The following is a 14,653-nucleotide window of genomic DNA, read 5'->3' on the forward strand; positions in this document are numbered from 1 at the left end:
TGCCTGCTCAATGTGCCTGCTACCTAATAGCTAGCTTCATAGATGGAACTAGCTAGTGATTGTGGGCACTGAAACAGCATGTATACTTTATTTGCAATGTTTGACAGCTTGCTGAAGTCAGACATGTTCTCATAAATCAGTCCTGTGCGCAGCAGCAGCTGACTTGATACACTCCGCAGTGCACTACTAGCTTTCTTCCAAATGTTTTTTTTTTACTTGAGAAATACCGCAAAATGCATTTCCCAAACTCAGTCCTTGGGACCCCAAGGAGTGAACGTTTTGTTTTTTGCCCTAGCACTACACAGCTGATAAAAATAATCAAAGCTTGATGATTAGTTGAATCTGCTGTGTAGCGCTCAGGTAAAAACCTAAAATGTGCACCCTTTGGGGTCCTAAACCCTGCCTAAGTGAGATGTGGAATTGAGTGACTAAGACCTCTTCGGTCAAAACTTCAAAATCAATTAGATTTCTTGATTTATTTAGACTATTTTGAGGGTGAAGTGTTGCTAGTAACTTAAGAGGGATTGAATTCCTTAACTACTAGAACGGCCATGGTCATTCTGACAATGATATATCAATTGTGTAGATATTCCATAATAAATAGCAAAATGAATAAATTTGTTAAAATATGTAATAAACCTCAGGACAACAAATGTAAATCAGTCAAATGTTTAATCTAATTTTTCCTGCAGTGTGAACAGACAAAAAGTGCACGAAATCTGACATTTCAGGCCACCTTCTGGCCATGCGACTTGTCTGATTGATTTGCCTTCACGTGGTTAGATGTTATTTAGCATATCTTGTTGCTTGCTAGCTACTCTGACAGTTTGACAAAAACAGGTGGTAGGTAGCTAACTAGTTTGTTAATTGTTTACAAACAAATGAGTGAATGTGCTAGAATGCTGAACAGCTCCCTAGCTAGCTGCGGCTCGCCAAATAGGACTTGCTTGGGAAGTTTGATAATCTTATCTGAGGCTTTAAATGTGTTCTTAGACTGATTTTGAACATTCAAAGCAACTGGGAAAGGTCCATGGCAGGCATTGTTGCCTTACCTTGCGTGATAGGAAGCGTGAGCACCAATCAGCCTACACCACTACGCACACCCCTGTCATTACCATGACAACTAGCGTAGCTATGAAAGAAAGTGACTGCCGTCTGAACACACACAGATCTGATGTGGTCACCTGTAACTTAACGTTTGGTCAATATTCCATAACGGATTTGAGCATTAATGCCTTCAGTGTGAACAAGGTTTAAGACAGTTGCCTTCCCAGCTAATGTCCCATCCAAACTACACCTAAACTATATTAAAACCAATTTCAATGTGAGATTGACCCATCGTCATACACATATAGACGTGACCTTAAGACAAGATGACATTGACAATGGGTGAAAATATTATCAATTGTCAAACTGAGAATTAAGAGACTGCTAACCAGTGTAGCGTGACTTGACAAATAAGGAATCAGCAATAGACATTTCTGGGAAAAATATCATTTTTTATTCTGTATTTATGCTGTAACATTTGTGTGTGTTGACTGGTCGGGCAGAGGAATAAGCGTGTGATGTCTGCTAAATTAACAAGTTGATTTCATTGGCATGGCACAGCCAATGTCTATTAAGCACAGATAAAAACTCAACACGCTATTCTGTTCTTTTTAAATACATAGTATCATGTTTATGACCTTTGTGATTGTGTATATTAAATGGATTTATTAGACTGGTGTCTATTGATACCCATTTTGACAGGCATGGCTCTTGGATGTAGAAATGCTCAGAAAGTTGTCTTCTGATATTGTTACGTTCTAATGGACACTAGAGAAGCTGAACCAAGCTAACCAAGTTGAATTCTTCACAAAGGGTCGATACAGCTGTAATTCAGACCAAGACATGGCTTCCCCCGTGGTGGTATTCATACCCCACTTTGGGTGGAGTCTCCTGATCTATAAACATTACATCATTCTTTCTAAGCAGGGAACTAAGCGATACGAGCCCTCAACGGTTTCTCCCCTTATCAGTACTGTCACATGCGATTGTTTTCCCTGCACTCAGCCCCTCCCAAGCTTCATTACGGCACCCCTCATGTCACCTTTGTAACTTATGTTCCTATACTCTGAGTATAACAATGTTCACCCCAGAATCCAACAATATTTCTCAAAGTACTGCTAGTGTAAAATACACACATTTAGAAAAAGTCAGGGACAGGTAGATTCAAGGTTAAAATTACAAAATTGAAAACAGTCAGATTAACCATCTTGGTGGTTCTAATGTTAGAGGTAGCAGAAAAATACATACAACATTTGTGAGTACATATTGTGATGTACATATTACCTCAACTAACCTGTGCACCCCGCACATTGACTCCACCGGTACCCCTTGTATAATGCTTCGCTACTGTTATTTTATTGCTGCTTTTTAATAAATTTGTTATTTTTAACTTTACTTGTTTTTCTTAAAACTGGATTGTTGGTTAAGGGCTTGTAAGTAAGCCTTTCACTAAGGTCTGTTGTATTCCGTGCATGTGACACATAAAATTGGATTGGAGTTAGGTGTGGTTCCCCATATCAGAACTGCATCTTGCATTGAAGGACAAGAAAACACCAGCATGACTGGTGTGAGGTTAGGATAAACAGTCTAAAAGAAACTTACCTGAACCATTTCTATGCCTCGTTTCCTAAGGGAAAAGGAGAAAAGGAACCCTCATTACAACTTCGTGGCAATAGAGAATACATCAGATAAGTCCTTTTAACATGTCTACTATGAGATAGCTGGCTGAAACCCTCTCACTTTGACATGGCAGATGGGGATAATAAAACGTTTATTTTAAATTAAAATTTGCGTGACAAACCAGCCGTAACACGACCTTAAGCACACAGCAAAGACAACACAGGAGTGGCTTCGGGACAAGTCTGACTGTCCTTGAGTGGCCCAAGCCAGAGCCCGGACATGAACCTGATCAAACATTTCTGGAGAGACCTGAAGATGGCTGTGCAGCGACGCTCACCATCCAACCTGACAGAGCTTGAGGAGGTTCTGCAGAGAAGAATGAGAGAAACTCCGCAAATACAGTTGTGCCAAGCTTGTAGCGTCATACCCAAGGAGACTCAAGGCTATAATCACTGCCAAAGGTGAGTACTGAGTAGTGTCTGAATACTTACCACATTTTATGTATCTCAGTTCTTTATTCTTAAAAATGTGGGGGGGGGGGGTAATTAAAACATTACGGGATAGTAAGTGTACAGTCGTGGCCAAAAGTTGAGAATGACACAAATATTAATTAATTTCAGTCTGCTGCCTCAGTTTGTATAATGGCAATTTGCATATACTCCAGAATGTTATGAAGAGTGATCAGATGAATTGCGAAATCCCCCAAAAACATTTCCACTGCATTTCAGCCCTACCACAAAAGGACCAGTTGACATGTCAGTGATTCTCGTTAACACAGATGTGAGTGTTGACGAGGACAAGGTTGGAGATCATTCGGTCATGCTGATTGAGTTTGAATAACAGACTGGAAGCTTCAAAAGGAGGGTGGTGCTTGGAATCATTGTTCTTCCTCTGTCAGCCATGGTTACCTGCAAGGAAACACGTACCGTCATCATTGCTTTGCACAAAAAGGGCTTCACAGGCAAGGATATTGGTACCAGTAAGATTGTACCTAGATCAACCATTTATCACATCATCAAGAACTTCAAGGAGAGCGGTTCAATTGTTGTGAAGAAGGCTTCAGGGCACCCAAGAAAGGACAGCAAGCACCAGGACCACCTCCTAAAGTAGATTCAGTTGTGGGATCGGGGCACCACCAGTACAGAGCTTGATCAGGAATGGCAGCAGGCAGGTGTAAGTGCATCTGCACGCACAGTGAGGCAATGACCTTTGGAGGATGGCCTGGTGTCAAGAAGGGCAGCAAAGAACCACTTCTCTCCAGGAAAAACATCAGGGACAGACTGATATTGTGCAGAAGGTACAGGGATTGGACTGCAGAGGACTGGGGTAAAGTCATTTTCTCTGATGAATCCCCTTTCCGATTGTTTGGGGTATCCGGAAAAAAGCTTGTCCAGAGAAGACAAGGTGAGCGCTACCATCAGTCCTGTGTCATGCCAACAGTAAAGCATCCTGAGACCATTCATGTGTGGGGTTGCTTCTCAGCCAAGGGAGTGGATTCACTCACAATTTTTCCTAAGAACACAGCCATGAATAAAGAATGGTACCAAGGCATCCTCCGAGAGCAACTTCTCCAAACCATCCAGGAACAGTTTGGTGATGAACAATGCCTTTTCCAGCATGATGGAGCACCTTCTCCATGGTCCATGGTCCTTCTATGGCTCAGTTGGTAGAGCATGGCGCTTGTAACGCCAGGGTAGTGGGTTCGATTCCCGGGACCACCCACACGTAGAATGTATGCACACATGACTGTAAGTCGCTTTGGATAAAAGCGTCAGCTAAATGGCATATATTATTATATTATTATATTATAGGCAGCATACATTCAAGCAATTCATCCATTATTGGGTTAAAATACACATACATTTGTTAAGTCATCCACCACAATCACTAAGGCGCCAATAGCTAAATGAGAGAGCAGCAGGGCAACATATCAATGCTCTATGTAGATATAAATAAGTGATATCCATTTCTTCCCATAGGCTACACCACTGCGGTCGTCCTTACCTCCAAGCGTTTACTCAACTTGGATATCTTTGAATGCCGACAGCCGTTGCACCATTGGAAGACCTAGCTTTGACTGTAGCCTAGAAAAGCATATTCCTACTCTTTTCCCGCGATCCATTAAATGCATTTGGTGTGTCATAGTGGTCTCTGACTCAACATACACCTCGTTTCAAATGCTGATTTGAAAGTCATTAAGAAAACAAAACGTTGAATGATTTTTTTCACAAACATCCTGTCTGAATTTAAATGCAATCTAGTTAAATGTCACTATAATCTGATTACAATATTTTAGCTGCAAATTTACATTTACAGTTAATTTAAAAAAAATAATCCATTACTCCAACCATTACCAGGTTATGGATTAATTTCCTCTTTTTTTAACAATATCCTGACATTCTAAAAGCAAATATTTTGAAGGAAAAGGGTCTGGATTTTTATTATCTTGTTTGCTTGCTGTCCACTTGAGTCACTGCCACTATTGCTAAAGGACAGATCAAAAATTACTGTGGGGGCAGGGGTGGTCCAAAAATAGAGGGTTGTCAAACTTTTTGGGGGGCTTTGAGTGGGTTGTCTGTTATATACTTCATATTTTTTACCCTTTTTTTCTGCTCAATTTTATGGTATCCAATTGGTACTTAGTCTCGTCTCGTCGCTGCAACTCCCGTAAGTACTCGTGAGAGGCGAAAGTCGAGAGCCATGCGTCCTCAAACACAACCAAGCCGCACTGGTTCTTGACACAATGCCCACTTAACCCGGAAGCCAGCACCAATTTGTCGGAAACACTACACCTGGCGACCATGTCAGCGTGAACTGCGCCCGGCACGCCATGAGTCACTAGTGCATGATGGGACAAGGACAGCCCTGCTGGCCAAACTCTCCACTAACCTGGACGACGCTGGGCCAAATGTCGCCCCTGCCTCATGGGTCTCCCCGTCACGGCCGGCTGCGACAGAGCCTGGACTCAAACCCAGAACCTCTAGTGGCACAGCTAGCACTGTGATGCAGTACCTTAGACGACTGCGCCACTCAGGAGGACACACACACACACACAACAGGGGAGGATAGTGCATTTTTTCTTGGTTTACATTCAAGCTACTGCTTATATTCTCCTTTTAAATATTGGCTTGACTTAGTTTTGATATTCTAAAGTTTAGAAACGTTGGTGAAGGTTTGGTATAGTGTGGCTATTAAGCTTTAGCTACTGCAGGCCTATGATATAACGGCAGTGCACCCCGGTGTTCCAACTGACTCTGGCAGTTGAACTTGAGGTGAGGAAGTCTGGTAGACTTGAAACTGAGTTAATCCTATAAACTAACAGTAATACATTAAACTAAATAGCCTCCTCCTGTAAAGCAGATGCAGTAGCCATCTGACCAAGAAATGCATGTTGGTGTTATAGCATGCCACCAGAATTTCACTCTGGGGGTTATGCCTAGGCCTTTCTTCCACACAAAGTATGTGGACACCCCTTCAAATTAGTGGATTCGGCCATTATCAGCCACACCCGTTGTGAACAAATCTATAAAAATTGAGCACACAGCCATGCAACCGCCACAGACAAACATTTGCCTTACTGAAGAACTCAGTGACTTTAAACAGGCACAGGCCTAGGATACCACATTTCCAACGAGTCAGTTTGTCAAATTTCTAACCTGCTAGAGCTACCCCGGTCAACTTTAAGTGCCATTATTGTGAAGTAGAAACGTCAAAAGTGCAACAAAGGCTCAGCGGCGAAGTGGTAGGCCACACAAGCGCACAGAAGGGGACCGCAGAGTGCTGAAGCTTGTAACACTAAAAATAGTCTGTCCTACACTTACTAACGAGTTCCAAACTGCCTCTGAAAGCAACGTCAGCACAATAACTGTTCATCAGGAGCATCATGAAATGGGATTCCAAGGCCGAGCAGTCACACACAAGCCTAAGACCATGGGCAATGCCAAGTGACGGCTGGAGTGGTGTAAAGTTTGCCGCCATTGGACTCTGGAGTAGTAGAAACACGTGGTCTGGAATGATGAATCACACTTCACCATTTGGCAGTCTGAAGGACAAATCTGGGTTTGGTGGATGCCTGCAGAACGCTACCTGCCCGAATGCATAGTGCCAACTGTACATTTAGGTGGAGTTGTAATAATGGTCTAGGGCTGTTTTTCATGGTTTGGGCTAGGCCCCTTGGTTGCAATGAAGGGAAAAAAATGGTGTATCCCTCTAAATTTTCATCCTCAATTTCGTGGTATCAAATAGTCTCATCGGTGCAACTCCCGTACGGACTCGGGAGAGGCGAAGGTCGAGAGCCATGCGTCTTCCGAAACACAACCCAACCTAGCAACACTGCTTCTTGACACAATGCACACAGCCAAACCAGAAGCCAGCCGCACCAATGTGTTGGAGGCAACACCATACACCCGGAATCTGGTCAGCATGCACTGCGCCCGGCCCGCCACTGAAGTCGCTAGTGGGCGATGAGACAAGGATATCCCTGCCGGCCAAACTCTCCCTAACCCGGACCAAATGTGCATTGCCCCATGGACCTCCCAGTCGCAGCAGGCTGCGACAGAGCCTGGGATCGAACCTAGTATCTTCCTGTGGCACAGCCTTAGACCACTGCGCCACCCGGGAGGCTTATGAAGGGAAATCTTAACACTACAGCATTCAATGACATTCTAGACAATTCTATGCGTCCAACCTTGTGGAAGACCCTTTCCTGTTTCAGCATGACAATGCCCCCTTGCACAAAGAAAGGTCCATACAGAAATTGTTTGTCGAGATCAGTGTGGAAGAACTTGACTGGCCTGCAGAGCCCTGACCTCAACCCCATCAATCACCTTTGGAATGAATTGGAACGTCGACTGCGAGCCAGGCCTAGTCACCCAACATCAGTGCCCGACCTCACTCATGCTCGTGGCTGAATGGAAGCAAGTCCCAACATCTAGTGGAAAGCCTTCCCAGAAGATTGGAGACTGTTATTGCTGCAAAGGGCAGGACCAACTCCATGTTTCACAAGTATCCACATACCTTGGGTAATGATTGATACCATTTTTTTCACTGACATAAAATCAATCCAAACTGTTCAGTGGCCAGTTGATGAATAGAAAGAGACCTGTTAAAAATGCTGAAGTGGTAGCCACGCTTAGAAACAGTGTTAAGTTATTTTGGGTCGTAAACATTGGAGTTAATTCTGAGGGTGGGGAGGGTGTTCAATTATTTTACAGTACAAGGGGAGGGTCATGTGAAAATATTTACAATGTTTTGGGGGGCTATGCTGGTCCAAAAGAAGGTGTCAATAAGCCCCCCACCGGGCGCTAGTCTGGCTCTGCAGAGAGAGAGAGACAGGATTTGTTTGACAAGTCAAAACCACAACAATCTAATCAGTTCAAGTAAAATATGCCTGCCCATAGGTTTTGTGAACCACAGGGTAAACATTGCTGAAAAGGGAGACCAGAAGTGTTGTTATCGTGGAGGTTGAGGAACAGTGACACTGTCCCTTTAGTCTTTCTTATCCATACCTCCATCTGAAGGAGTGGCTTTACATAGTGATGCCTTACAGTATTTACAGAACGCTATCCACTGTGTGTGTGCGCACCATGCATGGATTTAAGTGAGAGCCATGTGACATTTCTTGATGTGTTAAACGTCATGGAGAGGAAATTCCCAACTTCGGCATTTAACACTATACTGCTTGAGACCAGGCTGCAAACTTGGGCCATTAACGTCTATTACCTACAGATCAACAGGCGTAGGGTAAACCCACTTTAGCACAAGACTCTATGACTTTCCAGTATTTTGCCACATTCACTTTTCAGTTCATGGCTTTAACAATGAGAAGGGCTGAACACTGCACTTGCCCATAGCATAGTCCGAGGTACAGTTGGGTCAAATTATTGGCACCCTTGATAAAGACGTGCAAAAAAAATACTGTAGAAGATAAATACAAATTCAGAGCTTTGTATGTTTTAAAAAAATTGTATTTTATACAAATACAATTGCTCAGAGAAAGATTGTTTAAAATAAATCTCAAAATGAGACGTCAAATGTAATGGTATCCTTAAGTTACCTATAAATAAAATCAATTAAACCTGCATTATCATTCTAATTGATATTAAGTTAATCTCATTAGAATTGTGGCCTTCCATAGCTTCCTGTTTCACTGGGATATGTAAAATGAGGTAACATGCACAGGGCTCTAAATAACATTTTTCATTGGTAGCACAACAGAATTAAGAGCACCAGAAAATACGACTTTTAAAAATCGATTGAGTGTATGAATGATAGCTAAATCTGAAGCACATATGTCCTAGAATCTAATTTGTAACCATGCAAATAAATTAGCTAAAATGTTGATACAAATACCTCTCATTGAAATGTCATTTGTGGAATATTGTTTTTACATTATGTAAAAACTATTGCATTGGAAACTGTACACAGTCTCTTTAAGAGCACCAAGTTTGTGATGAGATGCAAGATACAGTATCGCATTCTTTCATTGGTATGATTATTGATCTCCTGAAGAAGCCGCTACTTTTCCTTTCTTTCTGTGCCCCCAAATGTTTGGATATACTGGTAAAGTTACCAGGTTGTAAGCTAACAAGCTAATGAGGTAACAAACCTGACTGAAAAACGTGTAAAAGAAATGCGGAAAAGAGTGGTTTAAAACAACCTGTGCATAAAATAATATTTTACCTACCGTAAAATATGGTGGTGGGATATTTTTCATCCACTGGTCCTGGGACCCTTGTTAAGGTTAACAACATGAACTCTACCAAGTACTGGGACATTTTATCCAAAAACCTTGTTGAAAATTGGCCACAAGTGGATCTTACAGCAAGACAATATCCTCAACCACACATACATTTATAATTGACCACAAAAATCAACATTTTGTAATGGCCATCTCAGTCTCCAGACTTGAACCCCTTTGAAAACCTGTGGTTTGAATTGAAGAGGGCAGTCCATAAGCGCATTGGAGGAAAGGGCAAAGATCCCACCCATTACTGGTGAATGGGTTTGTGGTTTTTGACAGTGTTTTCTTTCTTCTGGGAATTTTGTATTTATATTGATGTGTGCATTCTCTGTAATTCTGGGCTCATAAAAGAGACCTTGGACTCTGTATGACTCCTTGACAAAATAAAAGGTTAAATAAAACAGGCTACGTGTTGTTATACTCACAAGGGGAGGGTGCACAAAGTACTGAAAACAGGGGTGCCAATAATTTTGACACCTAGTTTATTTTATTAATTGTTAAAATATACACGGCTCAAAAAAATAAAGGGAACACTTAAACAACACAATGTAACTCCAAGTCAATCACACTTCTGTGAAATCAAACTGTCCACTTAGGAAGCAACACTGATTGACAATAAATTTCACATGCTGTTGTGCAAATTGAATAGACAACAGGTGGAAATTATAGGCAATAAGCAAGACACTCCCAATAAAGGAGTGGTTCTGCAGGTGGTGACCAAAGACCACTTCTCAGTTCCTATGCTTCCTGGCTGATGTTTTGGTCACTTTTGAATGCTGCGGTGCTTTCACTCTAGTGGTAGCATGAGACGGAGTCTACAACCCACACAAGTGGCTCAGGTAGTGCAGCTCATCCAGGATGGCACATCAATGCGAGCTGTGGCAAGAAGGTTTGCTGTGTCTGTCAGCGTAGTGTCCAGAGCATGGAGGTGCTACCAGGAGACAGGCCAGTACATCAGGAGACGTGGAGGAGGCCGTAGGAGGGCAACAACCCAGCAGCAGGACTGCTACCTCCGCCTTTGTGCAAGGAGGAGGAGGAGGAGCAGCACTGCCAGAGCCCTGCAAAATGACCTCCAGCAGGCCACAAATGTGCATGTGTCTGCTCAAATGGTCAGAAACAAACTCCATGAGGGTCTTAATGAGGGCCCGACGTCCACAGGTGGGGGTTGTGCTTACAGCCCAACACCGTGCAGGACGTTAGGCATTTGCCAGAGAACACCAAGATTGGCAAATTCACCACTGGCGCCCTGTGCTCTTCACAGATGAAAGCAGGTTCACACTGAGCATGTGACAAGAGTCTGGAGACGCTGTGGAGAACGTTCTGCTGCCTGAAACATCCTCCAGCATTACCGGTTTGGCGGTGGGTCAGTCATGGTGTGGGGTGGCATTTCTTTGGGGGCCGCACAGCCCTCCATGTGCTCGCCAGAGGAAGCCTGACTGCCATTAGGTACCGAGATGAGATCCTCGGACCCCTGGTGAGACCATATGCTGGTGCAGTTGGCCCAGGGTTCCTCCTAATGCAAGACAATGCTAGACCTCATGTGGCTGGAGTGTGTCAGCAGTTCCTGCAAGAGGAAGGCATTGATGCTATGGACTGGCCCGCCCGTTCCCCAGACCTGAATCCAATTGAGCACATCTGGGACATTATGTCTTGCTCCATCCACCAATGCTACATTGCACCACAGACTGTCCAGGAGTTGGAGGATGCTTTAGTCTAGGTCTGAGAGGAGATCCCTCAGGAGACCACCCGCGACCTCATCAGGAGCATGCCCAGGCATTGTAGGGAGGTCATACAGGCACGTGGAGGCCACACACACTACTGAGCCTCATTTTGACTTGTTTTAAGGACATTACCTCAAAGTTGGATCAGCCTGTAGTGTTTTCCACTTTAATTTTGAGTGTGACTCCAAATCCAGACCTCCATGGGTTGATACATTTGATTTCCATTGATAATTTGTGTGTGATTTTGTTGTCAGCACATTCAACTATGTAAAGAAAAAAGTATTTAATAAGAATATTTCATTCATTCAGATCTAGGATGTGTTATTTTAGTGTTCCCTTTATTTTTTTGAGCAGTGTATTTGAGAAATTGTATTAGTACAAAATAATATTATTTCCCACTTTGTTGGAGCCCAGTATTTGTATCATTTATTTTATACAGTCTCATCTTCATCAAGAGTTCCAATAATTTTGGACCGGACTATGTCATGTCAAATCATTGGCTTCAGTAAAACGTCATTGGCAATCTGAATAACCAGTAAAACCTGTCTGCCAGTAGCCTCTCTGAATACATGTTAAGACAAGCTTGCCACACCCTGCAATTTCTTGAAGTTTTTGGTAAAAGTATATTTTTATTTGTTTTTATTCTGATTTTTTTAGGGGTTGCTGCAGCACCCCCGCGATTGGTCGAAGTGGAAACATCTGGATGAAAAACACTGACTGTAATCTAATCACATTGATATTATGTATGTCCGACTAGGGAAAACTACTAAACTATCATTCTCGAAGGCAGCACTATAGCCTATTGAAGATTCCAAGGAATTGTCAACATGAACCGAAATAAGTATGTGATATTTCTCGATATTTGCGTTCAGCGAGCACATGAATTGATTTGGGCAGGAATACACCACACATTTTCTAATGCTTGAGTTCCTGCACATTATGGAATATTGGCTTAAAATAGTGCCGCCCAAAATGAGAACCGGCACCTATTTCAGTCCAAGTCGAGCATTGAGACCCGTACCAGCGTGTAATTGAATGTGGTATAAATAGGTGCAAAGCCCTGTAGCCTACATTTCAGCAACAGGTTTCACACGGTTAAAGTCGTGAAACCATTGTGAAGTGACGGAAAACTATTGGCTTAACTTCACGAATACGTTCCTGGTTACATAATGTATTGGTAGGCTAATAGCCTGTTAAAATGTTCTTACCTGCACATGTCCACAAATACCAGGAAATTCATCTTTTTGATCTTCTTCTCGCTGAGCCAGTAGCCCACTCTTCTGCCCTTCAGAAGAGTCTGCATCTCAATATTATGCGTTGGTGCCCTTGCTGACAATGACATAATGAAAGATAGTTATTCATAAAAGCCAGCTCTTCTTGCCGTTGTTGTGCCAACGATGGCTAATTCTCCACTGAAATGTTTTCATTCTTGCAAACGGTGAGACCTTTAAACACCCTAGACAAGATCTGTATTCCAGGTATGCACCATAGGCTACTCCAACTGTATTTCAGGAAAATCTGGTTACCAACAATCCTTAGTGCAGGGAACTAATTGACCGTGATCTCCCTTCCAATTGTCGCTCTCTTGCACAGAGTGCCGATATTCCGTGTCAGAAACATCTGTTTTGAGAAATTAAATGCCTTTACACACGAGTCATTTATAATTCATCTAAATAATTTCTTGATGTTTATCGGATGAAGTAGCCTAAATGTGACTCCAGCCGTGAATTGTTGTGGCTGAAAATCGTCGGCCTACAAGTGCTGTAAACCTTCCGCGAGCTTGCAAGCGTCTGTTGTGCGCATAGGAACAGGAAAAATGCTCACTCCATTGCTTTGAATCACGGGCAGAGAGGGAGACCGAGAGCGCTCGATTGTTTTTGGAAGTGGCCGATATTGGACTTGTACAAAGTAACTTGATCAGTTTCTGTTTATGAAATATAGTAAAAATGCATAGAACCTCTTCAAATTAGTGTTAGGCTATAGTCATTAATTGTAGCCTTTGTGTAGCCCAGAAACCACCGAAATATAACACAAAAATAGGCTATTTTAGGTTGATACTTGCTAGCCTACAAAATTAGACACCACGTACCTTTATCTGGTCTCACCGCAACAGGTTCCTTGATTGTTGGTTCAGATGAACAGTCAAATAATTGCAAGAGAACCTGATATGCCCAAATGGTTAGCTCAGAAATTATGATGCATTGGACGCTAATTCCTATAATAACAAGCCCAGATGAATTGTGAAAAGCTTTTAATAAACTTTAATGGCGTGCTGTCACATCAGTGGGAGGAGGCACCAATTAAGTTACCTATTGGGTGACACAATCAGCTCAGTTGTCACATCACTCAATCCATAAATTGAGGTGGGTGAAATGGGGAAAATATGCAAAATTGAACATAGTCAAAATTGCGCACAATAGCTAAATAAACATTGATGATTGTTGGATGATATCCACACAAAACGGTAGAAAGATAATAGCGGTAGACTACTAGGCTAAGGTGCACTGCTCACATAGCGACATCTAGGGGTAGGCTATACTTTTGACAGACAACGGGTAGACTATATATTGGAATTATTTTCCTGGCATGCTGCACTGTATGAATGTGGATGTGCAACACAAATGCATAACATTTTGCGTGCATGCAGTGCCTTCTTAAATACGTATATATCGCCCTTAAAAAGACTCTATATTCTAGTAGCCTACACAAGCAACAGATCTTATTTCAACTTTTGTTACGCTGTTGTATCCCGAATATCTGGTCGTGACCAGTTACCGAAAAATACATGCCTGTAACTATAAATAACAAAAACAAGTTCAACGATTTTACCGAGTTACCGTTCATATAATGAAATCAGTCAATTTAAATAAATAAATTAGGCCCCATATACATGGATTTCACACTGTCCGTACATTTGCCGCATTCAAAAGTACTAAGAATTCGGAATAATACAACGTCAAACCATGACGTCAGTGATCTGCAGGTCGGAAAGTCGAAAATCTAGAAAGAGGCCCGAGTTCACCAATTGGAATTCCGAGTTGGATCACGGTTCAAATCAATTATTTCCATTCGGAGCTCGTTTTTTAAATCTGAGTGTCAGTTGATTTGAAAGCACTGAAGTTAGACATGTGCAAGTTCCCAGTTGTTTTGAACCCGGTATTCTAAGAAAACTCGGACAATGATCTCTCGTCTTCAAGGAGTCAAAAACCCAACATGAGCACGAATTAAACGAACAAGAAGCCTAATATTAAAACATAATTTCCAGGATTTTAGATAATTAACTTGTACTTTCGAGGAAAATATGCAGGTTTCTCGACTTTTAGAAGGGATTACGCGACGATTAGTTTAGCGACCTGTGACGCAAACTGACAACGTAAAGGCGATTGGTCGACATTCGGCTGGGCGGAGCGTTATACATTTCTCCATTCATTTCCTGTTGCTATATATGCCACGTTCAAAACAACTGGAATCTCGGAAACCCCCGACTTCCAAGCGTTCAATATAACTCGGGAAAAAAAACGAG

The 14,653-nt window shown here is 42.4% G+C and overlaps 1 protein-coding gene across 5 annotated transcripts in view; it reads right to left on the minus strand.

Annotated features, from left to right (window-relative positions):
* itpk1a (inositol-tetrakisphosphate 1-kinase a) overlaps nucleotides 1–13,398 on the minus strand; it is a 61,814-nt gene extending 48,416 nt beyond the window's left edge. The window contains exons 1-3 of one of the 5 annotated variants that reach the window (XM_035793956.2): nucleotides 13,220–13,398; nucleotides 12,339–12,459; nucleotides 2,650–2,674 (exon numbers count right to left, since the gene is read on the minus strand). In XM_035793956.2, coding sequence (XP_035649849.1) covers nucleotides 2,650–2,674; nucleotides 12,339–12,433 — 120 coding nt within the window. In that variant the 5' untranslated portion in view covers nucleotides 12,434–12,459; nucleotides 13,220–13,398. Of the gene's footprint in view, nucleotides 1–2,649; nucleotides 2,675–12,338; nucleotides 12,569–13,219 lie in introns of those variants that run through there. The other 4 variants (XM_035793957.2, XM_035793955.2, XM_035793958.2 and 1 more) reach the window with 4 other exon arrangements.
* Between the last annotated feature and the right edge of the window lie 1,255 nt (nucleotides 13,399–14,653).

This window comes from Oncorhynchus keta, chromosome 19, assembly GCF_023373465.1.
Source record: "Oncorhynchus keta strain PuntledgeMale-10-30-2019 chromosome 19, Oket_V2, whole genome shotgun sequence".
In the NCBI taxonomy this organism is placed as follows: Eukaryota; Metazoa; Chordata; class Actinopteri; order Salmoniformes; family Salmonidae; genus Oncorhynchus; species Oncorhynchus keta.